Source organism: Onychostoma macrolepis, chromosome 10, assembly GCF_012432095.1.
Source record: "Onychostoma macrolepis isolate SWU-2019 chromosome 10, ASM1243209v1, whole genome shotgun sequence".
Taxonomy (NCBI): domain Eukaryota; kingdom Metazoa; phylum Chordata; class Actinopteri; order Cypriniformes; family Cyprinidae; genus Onychostoma; species Onychostoma macrolepis.
Genome location: NC_081164.1, coordinates 19,581,185 through 19,609,158, shown reverse-complemented (window position 1 = coordinate 19,609,158; position 27,974 = coordinate 19,581,185). Strand labels below are relative to the sequence as shown.

The following is a 27,974-nucleotide window of genomic DNA, read 5'->3' as shown; positions in this document are numbered from 1 at the left end:
AACCCTCTGAAGAGCCGTCAGCCGAGTGTCACGCATCTGCTAATTGGTACAAACAGGTAGCAGACGCTGATCTCCTCCACTGAGCATCTGCCGATTAGAGTCGCAAATTCAATGAGCGGTGATTAAAGGTCCTGCTAAAATGGCAAAGGAGAGGTTTAAATACTGCTGCTGAATATGCTATAACACTTCATAATGGTGATTAACTGAGAGCCAGGAACCGTGAGGACTCCGAGGGTTGGTGTGAATTCATTTTTTTAGGCGTGAAGAAAAGCTGAGGAAAATGGGTCACAGGAGTTTTACTCCTGTGGTTTGGTCAGCTGATTGTGAGCCTTAATGCTCCATAAAGCCAAAAAAGACGATGTGTATATATATCCAATAGTTATTTTAGATCTCTTAAAGTTATCTGGAATCATTCCGTCACAGATAAAAATACTGTAATTATTTTTTAGATATATTAAATATTAAAGTTAATTTAGTTGCAATAATTTTATATTTTGAGGAATATATAGTAGTATTCTCTCTCTCTATCTATCTATCCATCATTTGAAATGTTCATATTTCAACAATTTTATACATGGACTCAACATTTTTACAAATGTATATGACCTTGAACACTAATATATTTTGAGGAATATATATCACAACATCCAAGTTCATATTCAATGTTCTGTTTCAATTTATTTCTTAATACATACAAAATCTTTCAAATGTAATCAAGTTCAAGTCATAAAATGTGTAATAAAATGTAGTATGGAGTATGTGGCAGAAATTTGATTAAGATTGAACATGGGTAACAGACATGAAAATGTATTAGAAAAGAGAATTGTACTTTTTTAATGATTATACATGCAGCTTTTTTGTGCTCATTTTAAATCAGAGACAACATTAAATACGTATATTTATAAAAAATGAATTTAATGTGAAGACAAAAAGGTGATTAAACAGTGAAAAAAAAAAGAAATGGTGTCCAGTCAGACATTCATATAGATTTTAACATAAAATCTTGATGTAAAAACAATTTTAGCTATCTATATAGCTATACAATAAAGACATTTGTTTACACCATGTCTGTCCGCAGTTCTGAGGAGAGCGGTTTTATTGCCTGTCACATCCTGTTATCAAATACTGTAATAATGCAAATGTGAACTGTTGTGGTGGCAAAGAAAGCCAGAGAACAAACATGTCAGTGATGTGAGATTGTCAGGTATGGTTTTTTTTGTAAAATCATTTGTTTAATTGTGCTCTTTATACAAAACATACAACAACAACAAAAAAAAAGAGAAAAGTGCATATTGTAGCATAATGTTCAATTCACTTCATTATTGACACTGGTGAACATAAATAACTGGTTCTTTTAGATTTATGTGAAAACATTTATATGAAAACAAAAAGTAAAATAACCAAAAACAAGACTATAAAAAAAAGTCTCTTGGACCCTGTCACAGTTCCTGTGAGTCAGCGATTTGGATCAGTTGCTCTTCTCAAAAATCTTTATATTAAAGTTAATATCTCTGGGGAAAAAGAGGTGTTTTTCTTCTGCCATGTATAATAATGATAATCATAATAATACATTTTCTGTGACACAGTTTGGATTTATATTTGAAATCTTACCCGCATTTGTTCATATATCCAGTCAAGGAAGTAGGTCACATTTCCGTAGACTCCGGGCTTGTTTCTGAAAGCACATCCATCACCCCAGCTAGTGTCCCCAACCAGCCACCATAGAGAATTCTCTTTTATGACCAGAGGACCCCCACTGTCCCCCTGTGTGGAAGAGCACTTATTTAATTTGGCCTTTGGTACATTTACAGTACTCTAATTTACTCTTTTGAATGATCAAGCAGCTTCTAACTGTGTTTATATAGAGTGTGTTTCTGACCTGACAGGAGTCCACACCGCCCTCCAGCTTGCCAGCACAGATCATGGTTTCTGTGATTTGTCCGTTATACACCGGTCGGCTGTTGCAAGTCGTTCTGTCGATTAGCTGGATTTTGGCTTCTTGTAGGGTTGGTGAGGGAGATCCTTCAAGAAAACAACATTTGCTTGTCATGCATGAATCGTGAATCATTGCACATGCATTTGGATCTGTATGTTCTTCAAAAAGTTTCAAACCTCCACTAGACTGTGACCCCCATCCAGTGATGTAACATTCCCGCGGAGCAGTGAAGTACATGCCTTTATTGGGCAGACACACTGGCCTGACGTTCGCTGAAACAAGAAACAACACAGAAATTGTCAGCATCCAAAGGTGTGTGGTTCTTCTGTAAAGCAAAAAAAGGAGATATTTTGCAGAATGTTCAAGCTGCTCTTTTCCACACAGTGGAAACTGATGCTCACACTATCTAGCTCTAAAAAAAGCACCACAAAATGGTCCATTCAACTCATTCCTAGTCATCTGATAGGCTGATACATAAGCCATTATATGGAAGAGCAGCTTGACTATTCTGCAAAAATCCCTCTTTTTAGGTTCTTCACAACAAAGAAAATTTTGAACAAATGGATAGTGAGTAAATTATGATTTTTCAGTCAACTAAAACTTTACACTAAAACTAAATTTTTGGAGACACATTGTATATTAAAACCATTTTTAAAGCAAGCATGAAACCAGTGTCGTTATAAAAATTGGTAAATTAAAGTAAATTTCACAAAGAAAGAAACACACTGAATTAAACGTGAAATTTTGAAATAGAAAAACTTAAATAGTGTTTTATTGCAAAACATGCTCCAATAATCTATTTACTACTTTTGAAAAATCCTTTTTTACAGTGTAACTAAAACTAAAACTATTACAAATCATAGTTGTGCATAGAAATAAGCCTGAAATAAAATATTAACTAAAAAAATATTGATTTATAAATATTAAATATATATTTATTAAATAAAAAATAAGAAATGTTCCCTTGCCAACTAATGAAAAGAATTAGGGGGGAAAAAACTTCAAGTTTTAATAAAAATGACAAAATCACATAAAAATGAAAACTGAAAATATAAACATAAAAGCTCATTTTAAATATTAATAAACACTATAATAGTATATACTGTAAATAATACTAAAATAACAGTGTGTGAAACAAAAACACTTTGTTTTAATTTATTGTCACTTAATGTGTCAGTACACTCTCAGAAATAAAGGTACAAAAGCTATCACTGGGGTGGTACCTTTTCAAAAGGTACACTTTTGTACCTATTAGGTTCAAATATGCACACTTTAAGTACTAATATGTACCTATAAGGTACCATAATGGACCCTTTAAGTACAAACATGTCCCTTTTGAAAAGGTACCGCCCCAGTGACAGTTTTTGTACCTTTATTTCTGAGAGCGTATTAGTAAATGATCATGAAATTTTCTTATTGGTCAGGGGAAAATTGTGAAATTCAGTCTTACATGTAATCGTGAGTGGAAGGTTTAGCTTCATCAGGGCAATGTCATTCTCGTTGGTTCTCGGGTCAAAGTTGTGCATGACAATTCGGCTAACAGAATTGCCAGTAGCCAACTGCATTTCGGTACGAGTCAGATATCCAGCATACACAGTCCAATCCCTTGCATCTGAATTCCTACACCAGTTTGTCATTTATTAGAGTTCAACATAAGTTGTCAAATGAGACAGTACTAAACAAGAGTACTTACTCATACACACAGTGAGCCGCAGTGACGACCCAGTACGGTGTAATGACAGACCCGCCACACAAATGCCTTCTGGAAATTTGCAGGCTGACCTGCCATGGCCACACCCCCTTAGAGGTCACCATGGTTCCTCCCACGATTCGGGTCTCACTGTTCCGTCCACAATCTACAAGAGGATTCAGAGATCAGTGTCAGCGTATATGGAAAGTTATTTCCTAGCTATACTTCACATTAATATTTTATAATAATTATAATATTTAAAAGCATGGTTCACCCCAAAATGAAAAGAGTCATCATTCACATGAAAGTGAGTAAAAGATAACAAATTTGTACATTGAGATCAGTGTTATTGTATTATTTATGTACTTTTATAATATTTAATAATATAATGAATTTGTGTTTATTTTTATATTTTACAGTTTTCAATTTAATTTCAGTTATATTAACATTCACTTTTATTTTATTTTTTTAGACAACTTCTCTATTGAATTTTATTTAAGTTTTAGTCTCGATTTTGTTTATCTTTTAGTATGTTTTCGTTTTTATTACTGTGTATTATTATTATATCAAATATTTTTATTTGATTTCAGTTTTATATACGGTAAGCATACCATACCATTATTATTTTTAATGGTAACACCTCCAAAAAAAGAAAAACCCTAAATATTTATTTCACGACAAAAAAGAACACACACAAACACACACACACACAAATAAATAAAATAAAATAAAAAAGACATGCATTATCTTACCTATACATTTGAGTGCCACTGCTTTGTTAGATGGACAGTCTGAACTGAATTATCATAAGAGAAATATAAAAAGAAGAATTTTTAAACAAGCCGATTATGGAGAACACTACTAACCAATAATTAATGTTAACTGCAATAAAATAACCAACATGTAAAACCTAAACCTTTTAGATATGAAGAACTAGAAATTTCTGTATTAACAGAACTCTGTTGCGCACGTTTTACTGTGAAAACCTGTCAGATTGGAAGAGCCGAGAGAATCTGTCTTCACCAGCATGTAGTCAGTCGATGCTCTAGAGTAAATCTCCTCATAACCAACATAAGTGTTCCTGAGAGATAAACCACACACAAACACACAGCACATATTACAAATCACCTCATACAAAACACATTCTGTAAATGTACTAATATTCCTGTGATGTCAAAGCTAAATTCTCTAGTATCATTTTTCACACGATCCTTCAGAAATCATTCTAATATGCTGACTTGGTGCTCATAAAGCACTTAGTATTATTATTATTGATGTTGAAAACAGTTTTGCTGCTTAATATTTTTTGTGGCAACTGCATTTTTTTTTTTTCAGGATTCTTTGATGAATAGTAAGTTTCAAAGAACAGCATTCACTTGAAACAGAAATCTTGTGTAAAGGTCATTATACAGTAGTAGTAAAAGACTTCTAGCATTACCTCTCGTATCCCATCTCCTCACACGCTTGCATTCCGAGGTTGTCATTCCATCCATCTGAACACACATTCTCCCATTTTTGGTTCATATTTGAATACATCTGAAGAAGGTAATCAGATCCAAACAGACGAGCTACAAATACAACAACAGACAGTACAGTAAAGATCTTCGAATGGGATCAGTTCAACATGTCGGACCATATGCGTAAGGGATTCTTACAGCACTGAGTTTCATCGTCTCCCGATGGACAGTCCTGCACACCGTCACACCACTGCGAGAAGCTGACACATTTCTCATCTGTTTTACAGCGACGCCCTTGCAAACAATCAAAAATACCTGTTGGAGTAGACAAAGGACATCAGAGCAAGAAATAACCGGGTAGATGCACTGTAGGACATCCAATGTTTGAGTTTCTTACCATAAAACCAAAGCACCACAGCTATGACCCCAGCAACGACCAGTAGGGTGATGACTATGCCAAGGATAAATGGCCATTTCTTTCTCCTGGAAGCTGTCGAAGAACCAAAGTTCATGAGAACCAATATTTAGAACATGAAAATGGAAGATATTTTGAAGAATGTGGGAATGTCGTTGGTCCCCATTGGCTTCCATAGTAATCCATAGTAAAATACTAAAGGGTACCAGAAGAAGTTTGGCTACACACATTCTTCAAAATATCATCTTTTGTGTTCAACAGAAGAACTTGAGGGTAAGTAAATGATTCATTTTTGGTGAACTATTCCTTTAAGAAGCATTAAGTACCTTTGTGAACTGGATTAACGTCAAGGTAGGGTCCAGGTGTGACCGTGCGGTGTGTATTAACAGGTGCTGTTTGTGGCGTATACTGATGCAGGCTCTGAGCAGGCGAGTATCTCTCTGAAAAGTATTGCGGAGGGGAATTCTGGTGTACATATTGTGGGTTTTGGGGACCATGGTACTGAGGTAATGCCGGGTTTATTCCAGAAGGCGGCGCAAATGGAGGAGGCCGCTGCTCTTCATGTTGGAAACCATAGTTCACGTGAGAAACATTGTCGTAAGTCTGAAAGAAATTAGGGTTTTGTCAGTTTCTCAAGTTTGAAAGGCATCCGCAACTCGTTTTGCTTGAAAAAGATAACAAATTAGAATGAAAAGGATAGCAAATTAGAAAAATATACATAAAAAAGGTTACTTTAGAATACTGTGTCCATGTTAACAGTTACAAAATGAATAACAACAATGTGCAGATTGTTTCAGGAAATGCATACCTATTCAGTAAACATCATCCTTATTTGAACAATAATACTCACTACTTACTCTTTTAATGACACTGTGTAATAAATGAAATTTGAAAAAAACAAACAAACAAACAAACAAAAAAAAAAACTGGATAACTCCTTTTTTTTTTAAATGTCAAAAATCATGTTTTTTACTGATTTTTTTTTTTTGTTGTGTGTGTTAATTATCTGTTTTTTAGTAATTTTTTAACCTAATCAAAATAACCCAGCTGCAGTTTGATTGAGATTAATTGGAATGCACAATGAAAAAACATGATTTTCGAAAATTGTTAAAAACTGAGTTATCTGTTTTTGCAAATAAACTCTTCAAACAATTAAAGGCATACTCCACCCCAAAATAAAAATTGTGTCATTAATCACTTACCCCCATGTCGTTCCAAACCCGTAAAAGCTTTGTTCGTCTTCGGAACACAATTTAAGATATTTTAGATGAAAACCGGGAGGCTTGTAATTGTCCCATTGACTGCCAAATAATTACCACTGTCAAGGCACAGAAAAGCATGAAAAGCATCGTCAGGATAGTCGTTATTTTTATTTTCTTTGCGTACAAAAAGTATTCTAGTCACATCATAAAATTCAGATTGAACCACTGACGGCAGATAGACTATCCTGACGATGCTTTTCATATTTTCCTGTGCCTTGACAGTGGTAATTACTTGGCAGTCAATGGGCCAGTCACAAGCCTGTGATTAATGACAAAATTTTCATTTTGGGGTGGAGTAACCCTTTAACTCAGGTATTTAACATGCCTTTAGTAATTCAATATTTCATCAACATTTTACATGCAGTAGAGACAGGAAATAAGCTGTACTTGCTTTTATCTTACAACACTGGTAAAAAATTCTGATTTCATGTACTCAAGTCTAAATGTCCAGTATAGACTACTTGAAATTAAATATTATATTACATACACAAAATGAATGAATGAATAAATATATATTCTTTATATAAGTTTTTTTTTTTTTTTTGGTGACAGAAGACAAAAAAAAAAACACAATAGTAAATACAACTATTATTGTTGCTATTATTAATAATAGTTGTTGTATTTTGTGGAAGGGATCATGTGTGTGTGTGTGTATTATTATATAAAAACATTAATATTACATTGGTGAATATCAAATACCATCTTAACAACAACTAGATAGATAGATATAGCAATTAGCATAGCATTCCCATCTGAATAAAGAAAGTTTATTTTGATTTCACTTTAATTTTATGCATAAATTTGCTCGGGGACAATAATGAAGTTACCTGTTGCTTATTCAGAAAATACTTCCTTATAACCAGTGAAATAACAAATTGCTCCCATAAACAAATCAGAAACTCACCAAAAACCTAAACCAGCCCATTAACAATTGCGCTTAATGTTTTCATCAGTGTTTTTCATGAATTCAAACCTAACTGCCTTTCCTTTTTTAAAAGAGCAAATTACCTTTCTGATGAATTATTCATTAAGTGCTCAGTTTGTCCTCAGGATAGTTAATGCTTTACAAATATAGCTTATCTGTTGACTGACAGTGTCTGTATTGTTTCGTAAAAATGAATGACAATCAAAAGACACCAAGGACTAAAAGATCCAAATATGGCAGAAGAGGATAAATATGTTCAGATAGGAGTTAAGAAAATGAAAAACAACTATATTGTGTCATTACCGTATCTGTTGTCTGCATCGTTTGCCTTTGGTTTCGTTTGAATTGCAAAACGCAATCCAAAAAAACACTTGAACTTGAATCTCAAACTAAGATCTGCTGACTGAACATACAGCAAAACATGCATTAGTCTCAGAAACAGCAACGCGTCTGTATGAAATGATATGTAATGCCATACAAATTATAATAATATATAGTAAAACTCACCTGACAGAGGGTTCTCCTTGTGTTTGCGTGCCTCTGTATGTGTAATGAGCAGCCAAAGACACACCTTTGCTTGGTAAACCAGTTGAAACACTCACCAGTCAGGTGAATATAAAATACCACTTGGTGACCAGAACTAAGTGTTTATAACTCAGAGCATTCCACTGTTTTTCTTTTCAACAATAAACTGGTCTTGCATTTCTCTAACACAGATAACACAACTTTGCATTGTAAATTACTGACCAAACAAAGGCGTGTCAATAATGGAAAATATACATCCTCTTAAAGGCACTTCCTTCTTGCTCACTTAATTTCACAGTGAGTTTTGAATGAGGTACAACTGCAACATATAAGATTGCATGGGTTTTTATCTTTAAAAAATACGTTTCCTAGGCTTGCAAATGCAAATGCACATTTTCAAGTTGCCTTTTTCTCAAAACATAACATCACCATAAGTTCCTTAACTTTATTCTCTGTGATTTGAATGCAATGGTTCAAGCCTTCTGAAGTCATATGGTAACTTTGTGTGGGAACTGAACCAAAAGTTTAGTTGTTTACAATGGAAACCTTCCACTTCATAGCTCAAATCTCTGTAAAAATTAAGCATGCAGGTAATTTGCCTTTTAGTTGCAGATGGGAAATCTGGCAGGTAACAATCTATTACAAGGTTTGGTATTGTTGAAGCACCAATGTTATTATAGTATCACTGATATACAACATAGGTTTTATTAATATTTAATAATAATATTCTGAATTAGTTTTTATTTTTATATTTTCAGTCTTTTAAGTAATTTAATGTTTGTGTCATCCTTTAACATTTGACTTAATTTCAAGTAAGATTTTTTTAGTTTACATCTTAGTTAACTATAATTTGAATATATTTGACAGTGAATGAAGAGAGCAGCAGCAGATGATAATGAGTAAATAATGTCTTAAATTCCAGTCTTCCCTTTCATAAATCTATTGTATGATTTAAGAAGACTTGAAATGTAATGTTATGGTACTTTTAATGGTGCTTTTCAACACTTTTGGAGCTTGAAAAATCAGCTGCTGGTCTCCATTTACTTGCACTATAAGGAAAACAGCAACAGAGAACGGCATGAGGATGAGTAAATGACAAAAATATGAATTATCAGGTGTACTATTCCTTTAAATACCCCTTTTACCCCTTCACAGCGAATAGCAAATCAAACACTATCCCCAATGTGTGTCAACAGATGCAACCTTTCCAGACCTTTCAACTTTGTTTATCAGAGAAAACTAAATCTTATGTTACACAAGAGTGCTGTTCTTTTTAGCTAAAGTTTCAATGGCATATATGAAAATATATAGAGAGGATTATGAATTTACAACTGTAAGTTATCATTTAAATCATTTAGTATATTAGCAAGAATCACCTGAACAGCTAAAAGTTATAAAACCATTACAAGGCTTTATATGATGGTTACAAGATGTAGATAACTAGACTTCCTGTTCAATTTCCCGACGCACTGTTCACAAAACTGCCACATTAACAACAAGCTGTAAAGATCCAAATTCCGGTCTTACACAGGGATCAGTCTCGGCCCTGCTGTTATTCAGTAACTAAGTCAATGGGCCGATACTTTGACATCCATGACGTTACAAGTGCTCTTACAACATCCTGTAAATATTTGACTCGTGCGTCTGTCTCTTAGATTGAAGCACAATAACATTTCAATGACAAATAGAAGGAAGAAACTTAAAATTAGAACTTGATAAACAGTCTCTGAGTACTCAGTAGAATAAACATAAGGTGTTAAGTGACGTGATAAGAGCGGCGTCTGAGTTTTTTTTTTTTTTTTTTTGGTCAAGGTGCTGCAGGTGGATTATTTATACAGACCTGGAAAAGAGTCTCCGTCAAGTTCCCTGGAACAACTAAACGTTCCTTTGATCGCTTGCTGGAATCCTGCTGACAACCTAGAAAAATAGTTAACTCATTTGTGTTAGATAGTAAACAGGCATCTTTGAGGTCAAGTGACTGAAAGTGCTGTTCATATTTATTTAAAAACAATTTTCACTTAGAATTTGCTTTTTCACAAATAATGTGTGAATATATATATATATATATATATATATATATATATATACAGTCATGGCCAAAAATATCGGCACCCTTGGTAAATATGATCAAAGAAGGCTGTGAAAATTAATCTGCATTGTTAATCCATTTGATCTTTTATTTAAAAAAATTCACAAAACTCTAACCTTTTATTGGATAATAAGAATTTAAAATGGGGGCAAATATCATTATGAAATAAATGTTTTTCTCTAATACACATTGGCCACAATTAACAACACCCTTTTATTCAGTACTCTTTGAAACCTCCATTTGCCAGTTTAACAGCTCTAAATGTTCTCCTATAATGCCTGATGAGGTTAGAGAACACCTGACAAGAGATCAGAGACCATTCCTTCATCCAGAATCACTCCAGACCCTTTAGATTCCCAGCTCCATGTTGGTGCTTCTTCTCTTCAGTTCACCACTCATTTTCTACAGGGTTCAGGTCAGAGGACTGGAATGGCCAGCAGAAGCTTGGTTTTGTGCTCAGTGACCCATTTTTGTGTTGTTTTTGAGGTTTGTGTTTGGATTATTGTCCGGTTGGAAGATCCAAACATGGCCCATTATAAGATTTCTAACAGAGTCAGTCACTTACTGATTTTTTTATCTGTTGGTATTTGATAGAATCCATAATGCCATGTGTCTAAACAAGATGTCCAGGACCTCCAGCAGAAATATAGGCCCACAACATCAAGCATACAGCAGTATATTTCATTGTACACATGGAGTACTTTATGTCCTTGTGTTCACCAAATCCATCTTGAGTGTTTGCTGCTAAAAAGCTCATTTTTTAGTTTCATCTGACCATAGAAGCCAGTCCTATTTGAAGTTCCAGTCGTGTCTGATAACTGAATATGCTGGAGTTTGTTTTTGGATGAGCGAGGAGTATTCTTCTTGAAACCCTCCCAAACAACATGTGATGATGTAGGTGCTGTTTGACAAATTTTTTTTTAAAGGTTTTCTGCCCCCGAGATTTTTTATAACAATTTTCACTGCTCTAGCTCTTTTCTTAAAGCTACTTCACTAATTTGTGAAGCTCAACTATCTTTTGCTGCACATCAGAAATATATCATTGTGGTGGATGATTAAGGGAATCCGGGCTTTGTTTTCCCTCCTATTTATATTTCTGTGAAACAGGAAGCCATGGCTGGATAATTTCATGTTCATAATCACCCTGGAGTGCGCAAAATTGTGAATATGACTGGGAATATACTTCAGAGATATTTTTCACATAAGAATTTCCAAGGGTGCCAAGGAATTTCATATTTACCGAGGGTGCCGATATTTTTGGCCGTGACTGTATATATATATATATAGACTAGAGTACCCATATTACTGACTGCCAAAATATGCAAGTAATTAAAATTGTTCTTAGCCATTCAAGTCTGGAATGACAAAGGTGAATAACTTGTCAGAAATTTAATTTTTGGGTGGAGTATCTCTTTAATGTCACCAACAACGCTAATTTTGCATCTAATTGTGTTTACTAATTAACAGAGACCTTTAGCAAATCATTATTTAACAACTTATCTAATAACACCGGTACATTAACAAATCAAGTACATAAATGAACATACCTTCGGACAAAGGAAAAAAAGATCCTCAAGGACTCATCTGAGAATCACCAGAACATCATGTAAGTAACAAAATCTAATTATGAAACTTGAGATATTGCACTTACGAGCATGTCATTTAAAAATGGGCTTGAAAGATGCTAACCAATGTTATGGTATAAATAATAGTGATATATCATGTGTGGATTCTGTTATTATTAACAATTTGGATGGGTTTTTTGGTAAGTTCCAAAATATTGTGGAACATAATTCACATTTCAAACATATTATAGTTCAAACTATTTTTTTTTGTCCAATTTACAAAATCTTGTCACATAAATTAGTTTCAGGTCACTGTCAGCCAGGTTGGTCAAAACCTGTCTCAATAGACCATTTTCACTTATCCAGGGTTCTAAGAAGCCAAAGTTGTCGTAGGTAAACTTAGTAGCGCATCGTAGACAAAAGCAAATATAACTTGTTTTCCCATTTACTTCACACAAAAAAAAAAAAAAAAAAAAAAACCTCTATTGTGTATAGAGAGATTGATAAAGGAAGTCAGAAGAATGAATGTTGTAAAATTTACCATCTATTTACCAACACAAAAACTCCTTCGCAGCTCTTTTTGTCAGGATAAAATATTATAACAGTACATTCAAAAAAATAATAATTATTATTACTTCATTATAGTCTGTGAAAAGCGTCCATTAGCCAATCAGCAAACAGAGCTCAAAGCACACACGCCATCTGGTGTTCATTCAGGTGAAAAGCAGTGTTATTTCTGAGTATAATCATCACATTCAACATCAACAAAAACAATCAATATTCTATTTTATTGCAAATACAGATTTTTACATTCTAAACCCTTTTATTAATACATTATTTTGAGAATGACACCACATAACGAAATATGCATTGAGAGCACAGAATAAATGCTACAATTTGAGAAGTTTGTATTGTATGAACATTGACAACTTTGTTTCCTATTTTAATTGAAAAATAGGACTGACCTCTCATTAATGACGAAGATATATCTGACTCAAGGACCAAATCCTACACACATTCTGTGGATTAAAGTTCAAGTCCTAATATTTTTGGATCAGAATAGAAGAGGCGCCGCCTCCTCCATTGCAGATTCCCGCCAGTCCGTACTGTCCCGATTTCAGATTGTGCACCATGTGTCCTACGATTCTCGCCCCTGACATTCTAGAAACCACAAAACCGGCACATTAATTATTGCGCAAATCTAATTACAGTATGTCAATATAGTGAGCCATGATGCATGAGAAGCATGTTGAATATATTTACCCAATTGGATGTCCGAGGGAAACTGCTCCTCCGTTGATATTGACTTTGTTGGGGTCGATGTCTAACATCTTGATGTTGGCCAGAACCACGACACTGAAGGCCTCATTGATCTCCCACATGGCAATGTCTTCTTTCTTCACACCGGCTGCCTTTAGGACCTGTGCGAAACAGATGTTACTACACTGAAGGACTTCAAAAACACTTTAGCTTAGCAATAAACACATAAACATCAGCTAACCTTGGGGACGGCGAAGGCTGGAGCGATAGGGAAATCGATGGGGGCCACAGCAGCGTCAGCAAAAGCTGTGAATTAGGATAAAATGGTGATCTAGATGTGAAGCTAGCAAGCATAGTTGTTTGACAAAACAGGCCATGAATGAGTAGCTAACTACATCTCAGCTGCTAACTATAAGTAGCAAAGCTACCAAGTCAACTATATTTTTCAGTAGCATGACAGTAACACAACTTTTCAGTCAAAATAGTGTAGTTTTACCAATAATAAGACTTATTTAAAAAAAAAAAAGTGTTGTAACATTTAAAAATGCTATAAATTAGGGTTGCAACTAGGGCTGTGATGGTCGCCATGACAACCGCGTCACCGCAGTGGTTGATTGCCACCGGCGGTAATGCGTGTGATGTCACACACTCTATAACAAGCATAAAATACAAAGTTTTGTATACAAGTGCAATAACAGTTGCAATAGAACTCGGTAGTTATAGCATATACCATTTGGCGGTAAATTGTTTTATTTAGACTGTTAATTCACAAATTACCTCAAACGCCATACATGGCATTTCCTTTACACCGTGTCTACACTGGATGCGGCGCGGCACAACAAATCCCCGACAGCAAACTAATACCTCGTTTTATTTATGACATGCTGACACAAAGTTGAAATGATTTTTAACGGTCGCTTTGTCGCGTCCAGTGGAGACAGACTTTAGCTGTTGCGGTAAATCCATGAAAAATAAATTTGGGGATTAAAAAATAAAACATTCCTATGTAAACTGTCAACCATCGCAGTATCTGTTCAAATTAACAAAATACACTATAAAAATGAATTTAATTTAAGAGGAGTGAATTGCCTCACCAACGATCTTCGCAAGCGGTGTGACATTGAGCCTCTTTGCCGCATCTGCTGTCATGAGCACAAGAGCCGCTGCGCCATCGTTCAGCGTACTAGCGTTAGCTGCCGTCACTGTGCCTGCAAAAACAAAAGTTTCGCTTGTCTTTTGAATTGAAAACACTTTTTCAATATCCTCACTTATGGAAAAGAAGTACTTTTAAAAACAGCATAATATACTTTAAAACAATATACTTAAGTGAACACTAAATATAATGTTTTCAGACACTTAATTGCATGTTTTTTTGCAATTACATGAAAATGTATTATAGTTCATCTTTATGTGTAATTTCATAATTACTTGTATTGTCTTTGAAATATGGTTAAAGTGTGCTGTTGAAGGTACTAACAAGCAATTATGGTAAACTCAAATATATTCTGCTGAAACCTGCATGTCATAATATAAATATATTTGCAATTACACATTTGTACTGATGAAGCTGTGATGAAAAACATTTACAATCTATTAAATGTAATATTGAATAACAGTACAGTTATGTCATAATCAAGTACCCTACATTTGCTATGTCAACACATCAAAATAAGTGAATAAAATTATTAAAACAATGATTTTAAATATATTTTATAGTAAAAAAAAACAATTCATTTGAGATTACAAAGTGCAAAATTTTATATATTATCTTTAGGCTTTTTTACACACACATATATATATATATATATATATAACTTTTAAAATTTGAAGTCCACTATGTTAAGTACTTTTTCACTAGGGTTAATGATAACCTTGTACCGTTCTCTTTCTGGAACACAGCCTTCAGTTTGGGGACTTTGCTGAAGTCAACCTTCCTATATTCTTCATCTTCCTTCACAACGATGTCTGGTTTTCCTATGTAGTGAGAGAGCATATTTTATTGTAATTATGTATCATATTTATAAATCGTGTAATATTTTAGCACATAAAAGGGAATTCTTGGGGAACGATATGGAACTTAACAGCTACAGCAGTGAAACCAACCTCTCTGAGGGATGCTCACAGGAACCACTTCCTTGGCCAGGATGCCAGACTCCCATGCTGCTTTGCTGCGGCTGTACGAGTTGATGGCAAATGCGTCCTGCTCCTCCCTGGAGATACCGCTGTTCTTGGCTGTATTTTCAGCACAGTTGCCCTAAAAAAGGGGGAAAACGGAGGCGTTTGACACAATCATGGCCTCTCCAGTGTTAAATGTACAGTACATTTGCTGTCCAATGTTTCCACACTCACTTCCTATATTGACTCAATAGTTATTTTCAGGCTTAAAGGGATAGTTCACCCAAAAATGAAAATTTGATGTTTATCTGTTTAACCCCAGGGCATCCAAGATGTAGGTGACTTTGTTTCTTCAGTAGAACACAAACCGTTGCAGTCTGTCAGTCCTATAATGCAAGTCAACGGGCACACAATCTTTGAGAGTAAAAAAAGCATGCACAGACAAATCCAAATTAAACCCTGCGGCTCGTGACGATACATTGATGTCCTAAGACACGAAACGATCGGTTTGTGCGAGAAACTGAAGAGTATTTTTATAATTTTTTACCTCTAATACACCACTATGTTGCACGTATACGTCACTCATTGTTTACACAGTGCACAGAGATTGTGGGTATGACGGCTAATCAAAATGGTAATTACTTGCACTTATCCTGATTGTTCAAACCGACTTAAACCTAAAAGATTACGTTTGCTCGCGCGAACTCATCCAGGAGTGTAAACAATGAGTAAACTACGCCAGAGCACATACAGACGTCACGCACCAGATGCCGTGCACGCACTCAGCGCAGATGGACATAGTGGTGTATTAGAGGTAAAAAATAATAAAAATACTGTTCAGTTTCTCGCACAAACCGATCGTTTCATGTCTTAGGACATCAATGTATCGTCACGAGCCGCAGGGTTTAATTTGGATTTATCTGTGCATGTTTTTTTAAATCTCAAAGATTGTGTTCCCATTGACTTGCATTATAGGACTGACAGACTGTAACGGTTTGAGTTAAAAATCTTCGTTTGTGTTCTACTGAGGAAACAAAGTCACCTACATCTTGGATGCCATGGGGGTAAGCAGATGAACATAAAATTTTCATTTTTGGGTGAACTATCCCTTTAACTATTATGCAAATACAATACAATCGGTTTTACTGGTTTATAATAACTGTACCATGTGGAATTTGTTGTAGACGTCCGTCAACCCATCCTTAACAATCAGATCCTCCATCTTCACTCCACCATAAGGGGGCACTTCTCTGGCCATGACATAAGGAACCTGAGACATGCTTTCCATTCCACCAGCAACCATCACATCCTGGAAGACATCATGTAGATTCACTATCTCTGCTGTATTAGGATGCTAAATGCTCTCACTTTCACACACAACATTTTCTGAATCTCCTGTCTATCACATTACCTGATGACCACACATGAGACTCTGAGCGGCCATCATGATGGACTTCATCCCAGAAGCACACACTTTATTGATGGTAGTTGCTGGAGTGGACAGAGGGAGACCTACATGAGGAAGATCACAAACATCACACACTTTTCTTTGAGAAGTTGCATTGTAAATTCCTAAATAAAAGGTGCATTTTTTGTTATATTTGTTTGTGTGTGTGATACATGACTCACCTGCACCAAGAAGAGCCTGTCTGGTTGGTGCTTGTCCTTCTCCTGCCTGCAACACATTGCCCATATAAACTTCTTTCACCTCCTCAAAAGGAATTCCTGTAGATGACACATTTTATCATACAAATAAGTCTTAAAAATGTAGAAATAATAACACACACATATGAATATCATTGCATTAGAATACAAAATATCAAACTATGTTGCATTTGTTGTAGAAACAAATAGCACACCTTTCTGATTAAAATAAATTTGCTGATGAGGTTTTATTATAGCTTATATTATTATTTTATACAATTTCTTTGATATATTTTGGGGTTTAAGATTTTCTTTTTTAAAGGTTTCTGAAAAATATCTACTGCTCACTAAAGCTGCATTTATTTGATCAAAAATACTTTAAAAACAGTAATATTGTGAAATATTATTACAATTTAAAATAACTGTTTTCTCTTTTAATATATTATTAAATATAATATAATATATTCTATTAATAAATATAAGTTATTTCTATGATGGCAAAGCACATGATCCTAATATGCTGATTTGGTGCTCAAGATACATTTCTTATTATCATCAATGTTGAAAACAATTGTGCTTCTGAATACTTTTGTGGAAAATTAGAAATTTTTAAGGATTCTCTGATAAATAGAGGATCCAAAGAACAGCATTTATACGATATACAATATATTTTTGTAACATTATTAATGTTTTACAGTCACTTTGGCTCAATTTAATACATTATTGCTAATTAAAAGTATTATTTTCTATCAAAAATTAATTATACTGGCCCCAAACTTTTGAATGATGGCGTACATTTAAAAAATATATTAATAATATTATAATAATCATAATAATATAAACATAACTGTAAAAATTGTAATAAAAAATGTAAAAGATTTTAATTTTTTTTAAACTTTTATATTGTTACACTACATAATTAAATAAAATATATGATAAAATATGAATTCCTCCTAAGACCACCAGAATTTTACCTGCTTTCTCAATGGCTCCTTTAATAGCAATGGAACCCAGTTTAGTGGCAGGGACCGTGGAAAGGCTTCCTTTGAAAGACCCCAAAGGTGTCCTGACTGCACTGACGATGACGACTTCCTGTCCAGACAGAGATGAAAGAGGAATAAATACTCACTCAATAATACACACCTGAAGGAAACCGCTCTGGCTCCATAAACTGATAAAATCACACAATATTTTACTCACATTTAGAGACGGTCTTGTGCTGTATGTCCTCCTCAGATATTTATGTGCCTGCAAAGGCAAATTCAAAAACTATTTTGTTGACATAATAAAATGACTGTAGAATTTATATGAACGCCTTACATTTTGAACATCTACTTTTTAAGAAGTGAGGTGCACTGTTTAAAGAGTAAATAATGAAACAGGCCTGCAGTCAAACTGCTGCTTGTTCCGCAAGTCTCGTGACATAGTCAATATCGGCTATCGATATCGATATCGATGTAGGTCAAACTCACCAGATGTCTGCACAGGTGTGCGCGTGTACTATAAAGAGCACAGGTAGTCATAATCGCGATGGAAAACTGCAGACACAAGAGATTTCACCTTCAACCCTCCGAATGAGAGTGTAGTGCACGCTGACAGTGAGCAGCCAATCACAGTAAGAGGTGTGTCTGCGTAACATGGCGTCGCCCAAAGCATTATGGGTAATGTAGTTTGTGTCAAAATACACCTTACGTGTTTTTTTGGTTTTGTTTTGTTTTCGGGGGGGGTTTTGGCTTGCAAAACCTTCTTAAAAATGTCACATTTGTCTCAGCGTTGGTTTCTTAAACCTTTCGCTTATATCTTTCTTTCTTTCACTTATTTCGCTAGCCTATTATATTTTTGGTAGAGAAAGTTTTCTTGAATTTATTCAATTTAACCTGAATTAAATATGACTTTTTATAAAATGGTTTAAATGGTTTTTTTTTTTGTTTTTGTTTTTTAATGTAGTGGTAGTGACACACACTCCTCTCTCATTTTTATTTGTCAGGTAAAATTCATATTATTAATAACATAAAACAACATTGCTTCACTGCTTATTTTTTGTTTAGACAAAATAATAAAAAAAATGGGCTTACGCCTACAGAAATTTTTACTTTATATGCTTTTATACTCACTTTAAATAGTATTTTTTTAAGTATTTTTGAACAAGTTAATACATTATATTAATAGCAACACCACTCGTTTTTATATAGAAAAGATCTTGCAGCTTACAAAAAAATGCATCCACCTTTTCCTATTTATTTTTATTTATTATATTAGAAGATGAGTTACAACTGAATTGCATATATATATATATATATATATATACACACACACATACATAATAAATATGCAAAGTACATTATTATGATCATATGTAAACAAATTTTATTTTATTAATCATTTGACAGCACTAATATATATGTAATAATATTTCATACAATATTTCATTGTGGCATTGTCTATAACAATAATAATAATAATAACAAAAACAGGAAAAATATAGGTGCATTAATAATAATTAATACTTTAACATTCATTTCATTTCTTTTGATATTAATTGAAATGTTTAGTAGCAGTCTAGCCATCCATAGTTCAACAGAACACGATTCACTCGTCTTAAAGTGAAATTATACTCCGTTTGCCTTGAACCTTCTGAGAAATACAGATAACCTAAAAAGAAGGGAAAAAAATTATTACAGGGAACACCATTAAATAATGAATGATTGAACAGCCAGTGTTTTTGTTTTATAGTGTTTAAACTCACCATAATTTTCAAAAGCAGCATCCACCCGTGACCCAATGCCAGGGAAATGATGTCGAATAGTTTTAGGAAAGCCTCTGTCCATTTGAGCTGTTCTTTCATTGAAGCTACACCATTGTTAAAATTGTGTTAGTTTTGATGTTATTTTGAAAAATCAACACAATATTAAGTGGAGACAATGGTTCATTTAAGCTAATCATTCCTTTTTTTCTTACCTCCAGTATTTGGTTCCAACAAAAAACAAAGTGCGCCCAGTTGATTTTACATATACAGCTGCATCAATCTTTCTCACGTATGTGGGAAACCCAAATTCGGTTATGGGTTTGGGATATCCAGGTAAAGTAGTTCTGCCTTTTACTGCCCAGTACTGCTGACCTGTATGTGGAAGACCACACAACTGACTACTAAAGTCTTGTTCTACACCACCCAAAGACTCTTTAGGAAATATAACTTTACCTTTGAAGAGGAAATTAATGTCTCTGCCACTGAACTCATAAGCAGCATCTACAGAGTCAATCGATGGCCAGGTAGATTTTATTTCATGCATTGAAAGTCCACTATAGTAGCCCTTCTTCCAGTAATATCTGATGGAAATGAAGAATTAAATATTAAAGGGGACATAAGACACACAGTTTCACCCAATCTCATGTTAATCTTCAGTACCTATAGAGTAGTACTGCATCCTTCATATCTCCGAAAAGTCTTTTGTTTTATCATATTTCTAAAAGAAAGATACAGCTTTACGATTCTCTCTGAAAACAGCCGAGCTCCTGGAGGCGCGCCGTGTGGGCGGAGCTAAAGAGTGACGAGCACTTGCGCCGATTGCCAACAAAACACAGACATCTGATGCAGTTTCACTTGCCGTCTGCAGTTCTGAATCATGACCGCGATCTTTATAGCTGGGACTGCTCCATCTTTATCAAATGACGTACAAATCCAGCGTCGAACTGGGCCTTGTTTATAAAATGTTCGTCAACAAACACACTTGAGAAACTCCGTTGCTGCCCCGAAAAACAAACTGCATCCACTGTTTACATAACGCTGGGTTCTTTAGGAAGCTGAACAAAGTTATCTTTCCCTTACAATCAAAAACACACTTCTTTGGAGACATTCTTCCTGAGCGAGTCCTGTGCAGTGCTGCCGCCGGATGAAGCGCGTAGCTGGGCGCGATCTCGCTCTCGCTCTGGTCGATGCATGCACTGGCGCGTTCTTCCGGAAGAAATGCCCATATAAGGAGTTCCACCCTCGTTTACGTCATGAAGAGCCACGATCCAAAAAAACTCTCAGAAACTTGTACGAACCCGGAAGTAAGATTTTTGGCACAGAAATACTCTGTCATACGTCCAAATTGTTTTTTTTAAATTTTGTCCATGCTTCGCATGAGAATCCAACTCTTTAACAGTGTAAACAACTCTGAATGCATGAAACAGCATTGTACCCCCCCTTTAATTTTTTTTTTTTTTAAATCATATATTTTTACTCACACACACAGTGTGTGTGCATGTAATCAAATATATTAAATATAAAAAAAAAAAATTCTTACCCATCTTTAAAGAAGTACAGTTCTCCACGGATGCTGGTCGCTGCATCAAACACCAAGTCACGTTTACATGGTTCTGGTGGGGTCAGTCCAGGATTTGGTTTTGGTTCAGGTTTATTTGTTGATGTTCTAACTCCTAAAACATGATACAAAATGGGGGGGATACATCTTTATTGATAGTTTTATAGTTGACAATGCTCTCCAGTTGCCCTACAATATGATCTATTGTATTTAATTTATGTGTTTTCTGTCACAAAAAAACACTTACCATACAGGGCCTGGACCCCAAGTCGGTCATCACGGGGTAGTGTATAGCCATTCGTGTTGACGTATCGGTAAGTTGGATACATGAGAGCCGAAGGGTCTTTGGAGTGCTCTAGTCCCAGTGCATGTCCGAATTCATGAGCAGCCACCAAAAGCAGGTTTATATCTGAAGTAGATTTATGATTTTCTTTTTTTTTTTTATAATAAATAATAAAAACCTAACATTCACATAAGCATGTGATTCTGTGTGATTTGTGCATTCACCTCGTGAATGTAGGGTCCACCTCTCATCCTCATCAAAGTGTGTGTCTCCTCCCTGCTCTGGACCGGGTGCGTTGGCATGGGCCAGAACCCCATTAGGCCCATCAAATGGGTAAAAATCTCCATGATCTATAAAAGGAAACAAATATGGAATAATTAAATATGTTTATGTTTTTGAGAGAAGTATTTTATGCTCACCAAGGATGCATTTTTTTAAATAAAAACACTAAAACAGTAATATTGTGACATATTACTATTTAAATTTATTTCCATTATTATCAGTGCTGAATTATGAATCATTTTTGAGTAAACAATGATTTTTTCAGGTTTCTTTGATGAAGAGAAATTAACAGCATTTATTTAAAATAGAAATCTTGTATAACATTATAAATCTTTTTACTTTCACTTTTCATGCATTTTAGTGCATATTTTATATGAAAATATATAATATATATATATATATATATATATATATATATGAAAAATCCTATTTATCCCAAACTTTGAAATGGTATTGTACCACCACAAAAATATAAATTAAGCAGCACAACTGTTTTCAGCATTGATAATAATAAGAAATGTTTCTTGAGCACCAAATGAGCATGTTAGAATGATTTCTGAAGGATCATGTGACACTGAAGACTGGAGTAATGATGCAGAAAATGCAGGTTTGCCATCAAAGGTATAAGTTACATTAAAAATATGATAATTCTAATAGAAAAAAAGTTATTTTAAATTGTAATAATATTTCACAAAAGGATTGTTTACTGCATTTTTGATCAAATAAATGCAGCATAAGTGGTCTTTCAAAATTAGTGTAGAAAATTTGAATTATTCCAAACATTTGAGGCTACTGTATTTATACCCACATCCTGCTTTGAAGAGAATCATGATATCAGCTGTGCCGCTGTAGATCTGTTTGAAGTCAAGTGGAATAACATCACTGTAGAGCTGGAAAGCTTTGGCGATGGTGGCGTCCACCTCTCTCTTTCTCAGCTGCGATGTATATTCAGTTATTCTAAGAGAAGAAAAAAAAAACAATTCATGTTTAGTATCCAATTACAGACTACAACCTAGTCTATCTATCCATCTATCTATCTATCTATCAATCACCCAAAATCCCAGTAGCATTTTGTACAGAAGAAACACATTTTCTCAGTCTGATCAGGTCAGGTCTATTCTGATTGGTTGAATTTCTGGAAACAAAATGAAGGAGTTAAACCTACCTGTATGTTACAACGCTCTGCTTCCACCTGGGCGTCCCCTGGAAGTGTGCATATCTAGCCACATCAGTGACTCCACAGCGCGGCAGCTTCATCGTCTCAAGAGTGTTCGAGTCCAGCTTACCCGTGACCTCCAGTCCAAAAAACTTCTGCATGGCCTTCAGTTCATCTTCTAGATCTGGCATCATTCTGCTGCGGAATTTAGTCGCGTTTAGGTCCCTGTAGAATGTTGACAGATAGGCCTGGGAAGACAGAGGAAGGGACATTTTTAAACTTATTAAAAATAGCACAGATAAAGATCATAGTTTCATATCACAAAGTTAGATTTGTAGATTTTTTTTAAGTAAATATTAAAAAAAAACCTGCATAATGTGCACAAGTTAGTAGATAAATAAATATTTAAAAGTCAATAATTAAATAATTATTTATTTACTTATGGGTACTGACCTCTGCTCTTTGATGGTCCTCTGGTGATGCTGTCGTGGGAGCGCCGTCGCAAAGAGCCAAAAACACCGCAAGTGTCAGGCTGAGAGCTGTTAAGTGCTCCATACTTTGGTTTCGTTCCTCTGCAGGGAAGTTAAATTGATCTCCACAGTCTCTGTTTGTGACTTTTATAAGTCTATATGGTCAAAAAGGGGCTTGTCCAGTGTTTTATCATTTCCAATCAGCAGCTGTGTTAGCGGGGGTGGAAGTGGGAAACTGGGTTTCGGGGGTTTTAGTTTGCTGCTGCCTGAACATGTCAGACAGAAGTTTGTGTTGTGGATGACTTCACCGCTGATGCAGCTGAATTGTCTCGCTTCAAAAGGATTTGGGTTTTTTTTATTCCCTGCCTCTGCTTTTGATTAACCCCCTGGTTTCTGGTGAAATGGAATGTATGCATTTCCCATTTCCAAAAATAAATGGTCATAAACGTTTTCTCAAAAAAAGAAAAGAAAGAAAGCTTCCAAGTGGAGCAGTAAGGAATAATTTATATTAATTTTAAGTTCAGGTCTCAGATTTTTATTTTATCTTACGTCATAAATATTTTCAACGTTGCAAGCAGCTATAAAACATGCGCAACACTATGAGAGAGAGAAATCTAACTTTAAGAAATTTTTTGAAATTTAATCTCAATTTAAGCAAATATTTTCTGTATTTTGCATTTTGTAAGAATTACACTGCATTTCTACGTTGTCTAAATTTCTACATTTAAATATCACAAAATGTATCCTAGCGGTTAAGAAAAGACATCAATCATAAAAATTATTTTAAAACATTTGTGAACATGATAAGCTTTATAGTTTTGTTTACTAAGAATTTGAAAATGAACCACTTGAGAAAATAGTGCCAAAGTGACCAAGATAAACTCTATAAGTCTAAATAGTTTCTAAAGTGGGCTTTCTGAAAATGAAAAAAAAAAATATATATATTGGCTTGAATATGAATTCTCGGAAGTCAAACTGACTCAAATGAACAGAGATAAAATTAAATAAGCACCAGATGTTTATAGTTTATCCCATGACAGGCAAGAAGCAAGGTTGTTGTTGTTGTTTTTCTTTTCTTTTCTTTTCTTTTCTTTTCTTTTCTTTTCGTATTTTAGGTTTGCATAACCACTGGAATTCCCTTCAGGGCACATCCAGTGTGTACAAGTTTCTTATCCTGACATGAATGAAAGATAAAAGCATAACCCCTGAGGCTGCTTAACAGAGGCACTTTGGAACACCCTTATTAATGCCCTAATGTAACCACAGGAAATATGTCCATATATGTCTGAGTGAGCCATAAACGTAACAGAGGCTCATAATACTGTATCAACCTCAAGTGTCAACATGCTTTCACAAAAAGTCTGACCTTTTATCAAGCTTTAGAGGTTTACTTATTATTGAGAGTTTAGATGGTTTGATATTTTTACAAAAGCTGATTACTGATATTGGATTTATTATAGTTATATATGTCTGCTCTGTAAATCTTTTAAAATGATAAAATCCACACCAAAATCAATCTTGCTTCCAAAATTAAGACACTCACGTGCTGTAAAGCTGAAATGGGCACTTTAGTTTATTTGAAAAAAATTACATTAAATTGATTATGTAAAAATACATTCTTCAAGTTATATTAGAAGTCCAGTGACAAACAGCAGAAAGAAGAAATTAATTGAACAATTAATTTGTTTAAATATGTACATGCATTTAAAAACTGCTGTAGTTGTAAAATAACCTTCTAAATTTACATCCACTTCTTCTTTCAGGGAAGCTCAACTAACAGGGCAAGAAAAAAATTGTTCTTCAGCACACGCAAGTACCTCTTACTGTATAATCCGAACTCATACACTCTTGATCAGATGTTGCGTCACACTTCAGCTTGGAGATCTACGCCAGAAAAAGCTGCAGAGAGAGAGAGACATGAACTCATTTGATTTAAATATTTTAGGTCTATATATAAAAATACATTCAGTTGTTAATTGTTTTACCTGTCCTTGAAGAACATTGTTTCACCCCTTAGAGTTGTAATTGTATCCAGGATCAGATTACAAAAATTTTTTAAAAACGGTAAAAAGACTGGCAGCAGGGCTTCCAGACATATTCCTTTAAATTACAGAAAATAACCAATTCACAAAATTACAAGCAAAAACTGTAAAAATACAGAATAGACTTTACGGTAAAAAAACAAACAAACAGAAAAACTGATAAATTATATCAAATTACATAGAAAACCAATTTTCAGGTTAATCGCCATAAATTTCAGGTTTTAATTAGTTATTTTATAAAACTGATCAGTCCATCTACAGTAATTTACTTTTAAAGTACAGTTTTTCCATGTACAGTAACTAAGAAATCATTTATAAAAATGCAGTAATTACATAAGTACATATTTATATATAAAAAAAGTTTGTACATTTACAGGATTAATCCTTCTTTTTACAGAAACAATCTCACAACTTCAACCAATCTCTGTAAATTAAAAGGTATTTAGAAGTTATTTTATGTCTACCTAGAATAATCTTGTTAAAATACAGATATAATTAATTACAATAACCAAGAAATGTAGTAAATTCGTAATACAAAAGACAAATGTCTGTAGATATTAGTGATGTGCGGATGAGATAAAACGTCAGCCGAATCCGCAGCTTCAAATGGAATGGATAAGTTTTTATAGGGAAAGACTGCCTAGTTAAATGTTTAGCCATGTCACTCCTGATTTCTGAACTAATCAATCATATTAACAGTTTTACAGCACTTGTCGTGAATTTCACTGACACAGGTCACTTTTTGAAAACATCTAAATGGTTAACTATAGAGATAGTAAGACAGAAACTCACCTGTTCCCCACTCATACTGGTCTGAAAAGGTCTCGGGAGACTAGCGTAAATTGACCGACAGCGCCATCTGCTGTTTTTGGAAAAGAAAGTTGCTCAATTGCACGTGTGTGAAAAAATCAAGCCAAGTTTCCTCATAAAAAGGCAAACGAGTCTCACAGTTGCAACACACAATACATATATTTGTCCATACCTCTGCATTTTCTCTCAAATAGAGTTTTGTATTTGCGAATCACTTTGCGTTTGTTTGCAAGTCGAGTTTTTCTTTGCAAAGCAGATTGTGATTATTTGCAAAACACTGGATTTGTTTGATGAATATTGGCACAAAAATCGCTCCATAGCTAACTAGCACATTATTAGGAAAGGCGATTTGCAAAGATTCATAAAAAAACCTTATACTCACTTCTTCTGTAGATAAAGCTGGATCACGAATGATTCGGGCAAACGGATGGCATTCATGTAGATCGGGGATCGGCACATTCACTTCAAAGCAAAAGTAACCTTAATCCTCTGCGTCTTCAGCAGCTCAGATGTCAGGAGTAAATGAGACTGCTATATTCATTATTACATCGAACAACTAAACACTTCAATCGCTTAATCGGAGATATCTTGTCTTCCCCTGCACCGGAGTCAGTCGGACTGTTTAAAGCTCACTCGGGGTGGGTCTAAGGTAAGATGGCCTTGTCAATCAACTATCGTGGGAGGGGCCTGTACATAACTACGTCATTCTGACAGGAATCTCAGAACAGCCTGATTTGAGAAAGGGGATTTAAAAAAAAAAAAACACTAGATGGATTTTTATCATTATAGGATGGATGTGTACACACACTTCCAACACACATTTATGTTCAAACAACTTGTAAAGTGAATTTTGCATCCGATGACCCCTTTAAAACAAGGGTGCCCAAACAGTCCTGGAGGGCCAGTGTCCTGCAGAGTTTAGATCCAACTTGCCTCAACACACCTGCTGCGAAGTTTCTAGTATGCCTAGTAAGAGCTTGATTAGCTGGTTTAGGTTTGTCTGATTGGGGTAGGAGCTAAACTCTGCAGGACACCGGCCCTCCAGGCACCCCTGCTTTAAAATGTTTGGACAGTAGATAAATGAGCATAGTACTTAGAAATATGTAAAAAAAAAAAAAAAGTAAATAAAAAAGCAACATTTTCAGCCAATTTCTGTAAAATTAACAATGTATTCTGTACTTATTAAAGGAACCTGCACATTCACAGTATTAGGCATTGTACAGAAGCATTATGTCAGGTTAAATTAATAATAAAATTATAGGAAATACATTCAGTAAATAATTTAGAACATGCAAAAATACCTACATTAAATGGCAATTGATGTATACCTTTATACATTTACAATGACATTTTATCCAAAGCAACATACAAAGTCCCAGTTAGTCTAACACAGTAGACATAGCAGTTTTTTTTATAAACAGAAAGAGTTAGTATTAAAGGGATAGTTCACCAAAAAATTAAAATTACCCCATGATTTACTCACCCCCAAGCCATCCTCTGTGTATATGACTTTATTCTATCAGATGAACACAATTAGAGTTATATCAAAAAACATCCTGGCTCTTCCAGGCTTTATAATGGTAGTGAATGGCTGCCATGAGTTTGAAGCTCAAGAAAGTGCATCCATCCTTCATAAACATACGTTACGGTGAGTTTCCACTACAGCGTCAAATCTGCGCTCAGTGCCGCTGGCAGCACTACAACGCCACTGCTTTGGTGTGTGTCAAATTTAGGGCAGAGAACG

At 34.7% G+C, this 27,974-nt stretch overlaps 3 protein-coding genes and 1 long non-coding RNA gene across 4 annotated transcripts; all 4 read right to left on the bottom strand.

Annotated features, from left to right (window-relative positions):
- Positions 1-639: 639 nt before the first annotated feature.
- tmprss2 (transmembrane serine protease 2) lies at positions 640-12,244 on the bottom strand. The gene is made up of 15 exons (XM_058789704.1): positions 11,847-12,244; positions 8,193-10,127; positions 7,989-8,088; positions 5,825-6,101; positions 5,481-5,573; positions 5,282-5,398; positions 5,065-5,194; positions 4,597-4,707; positions 4,379-4,422; positions 3,630-3,792; positions 3,387-3,556; positions 2,113-2,208; positions 1,880-2,022; positions 1,612-1,764; positions 640-1,511 (listed from the first exon to the last, which is right to left on the bottom strand). The coding sequence occupies exons 3-15, from the start codon at positions 8,004-8,006 to the stop codon at positions 1,503-1,505; spliced, it is 1,524 nt and encodes a 507-aa protein (XP_058645687.1). The 5' UTR covers positions 8,007-8,088; positions 8,193-10,127; positions 11,847-12,244; the 3' UTR covers positions 640-1,502.
- Positions 12,245-12,633: 389 nt separating this feature from the next.
- On the bottom strand, positions 12,634-18,504 carry acat1 (acetyl-CoA acetyltransferase 1). Its single transcript, XM_058789705.1, has 12 exons — positions 18,356-18,504; positions 18,084-18,131; positions 17,858-17,975; positions 16,869-16,964; positions 16,651-16,751; positions 16,405-16,548; positions 15,228-15,378; positions 15,003-15,098; positions 14,219-14,332; positions 13,366-13,430; positions 13,128-13,285; positions 12,634-13,025 (listed from the first exon to the last, which is right to left on the bottom strand). Exons 1-12 carry the CDS (start codon positions 18,404-18,406, stop codon positions 12,905-12,907), a joined length of 1,263 nt encoding a protein of 420 aa, XP_058645688.1. The 5' UTR covers positions 18,407-18,504; the 3' UTR covers positions 12,634-12,904.
- An 815-nt stretch (positions 18,505-19,319) lies between these two features.
- Positions 19,320-23,470, bottom strand: LOC131548384 (collagenase 3-like). The gene is made up of 10 exons (XM_058789641.1): positions 23,362-23,470; positions 22,918-23,156; positions 22,561-22,709; positions 21,695-21,820; positions 21,435-21,596; positions 21,170-21,302; positions 20,083-20,210; positions 19,842-20,001; positions 19,630-19,733; positions 19,320-19,535 (listed from the first exon to the last, which is right to left on the bottom strand). The coding sequence occupies exons 1-10, from the start codon at positions 23,461-23,463 to the stop codon at positions 19,432-19,434; spliced, it is 1,407 nt and encodes a 468-aa protein (XP_058645624.1). The 5' UTR covers positions 23,464-23,470; the 3' UTR covers positions 19,320-19,431.
- A 1,480-nt stretch (positions 23,471-24,950) lies between these two features.
- Positions 24,951-26,835, bottom strand: LOC131548387 (uncharacterized). Its single transcript, XR_009273138.1, has 4 exons — positions 26,613-26,835; positions 26,213-26,282; positions 25,364-25,478; positions 24,951-25,277 (listed from the first exon to the last, which is right to left on the bottom strand). It is a non-coding gene; the product is annotated as an uncharacterized LOC131548387 (long non-coding RNA).
- Positions 26,836-27,974: the final 1,139 nt, after the last annotated feature.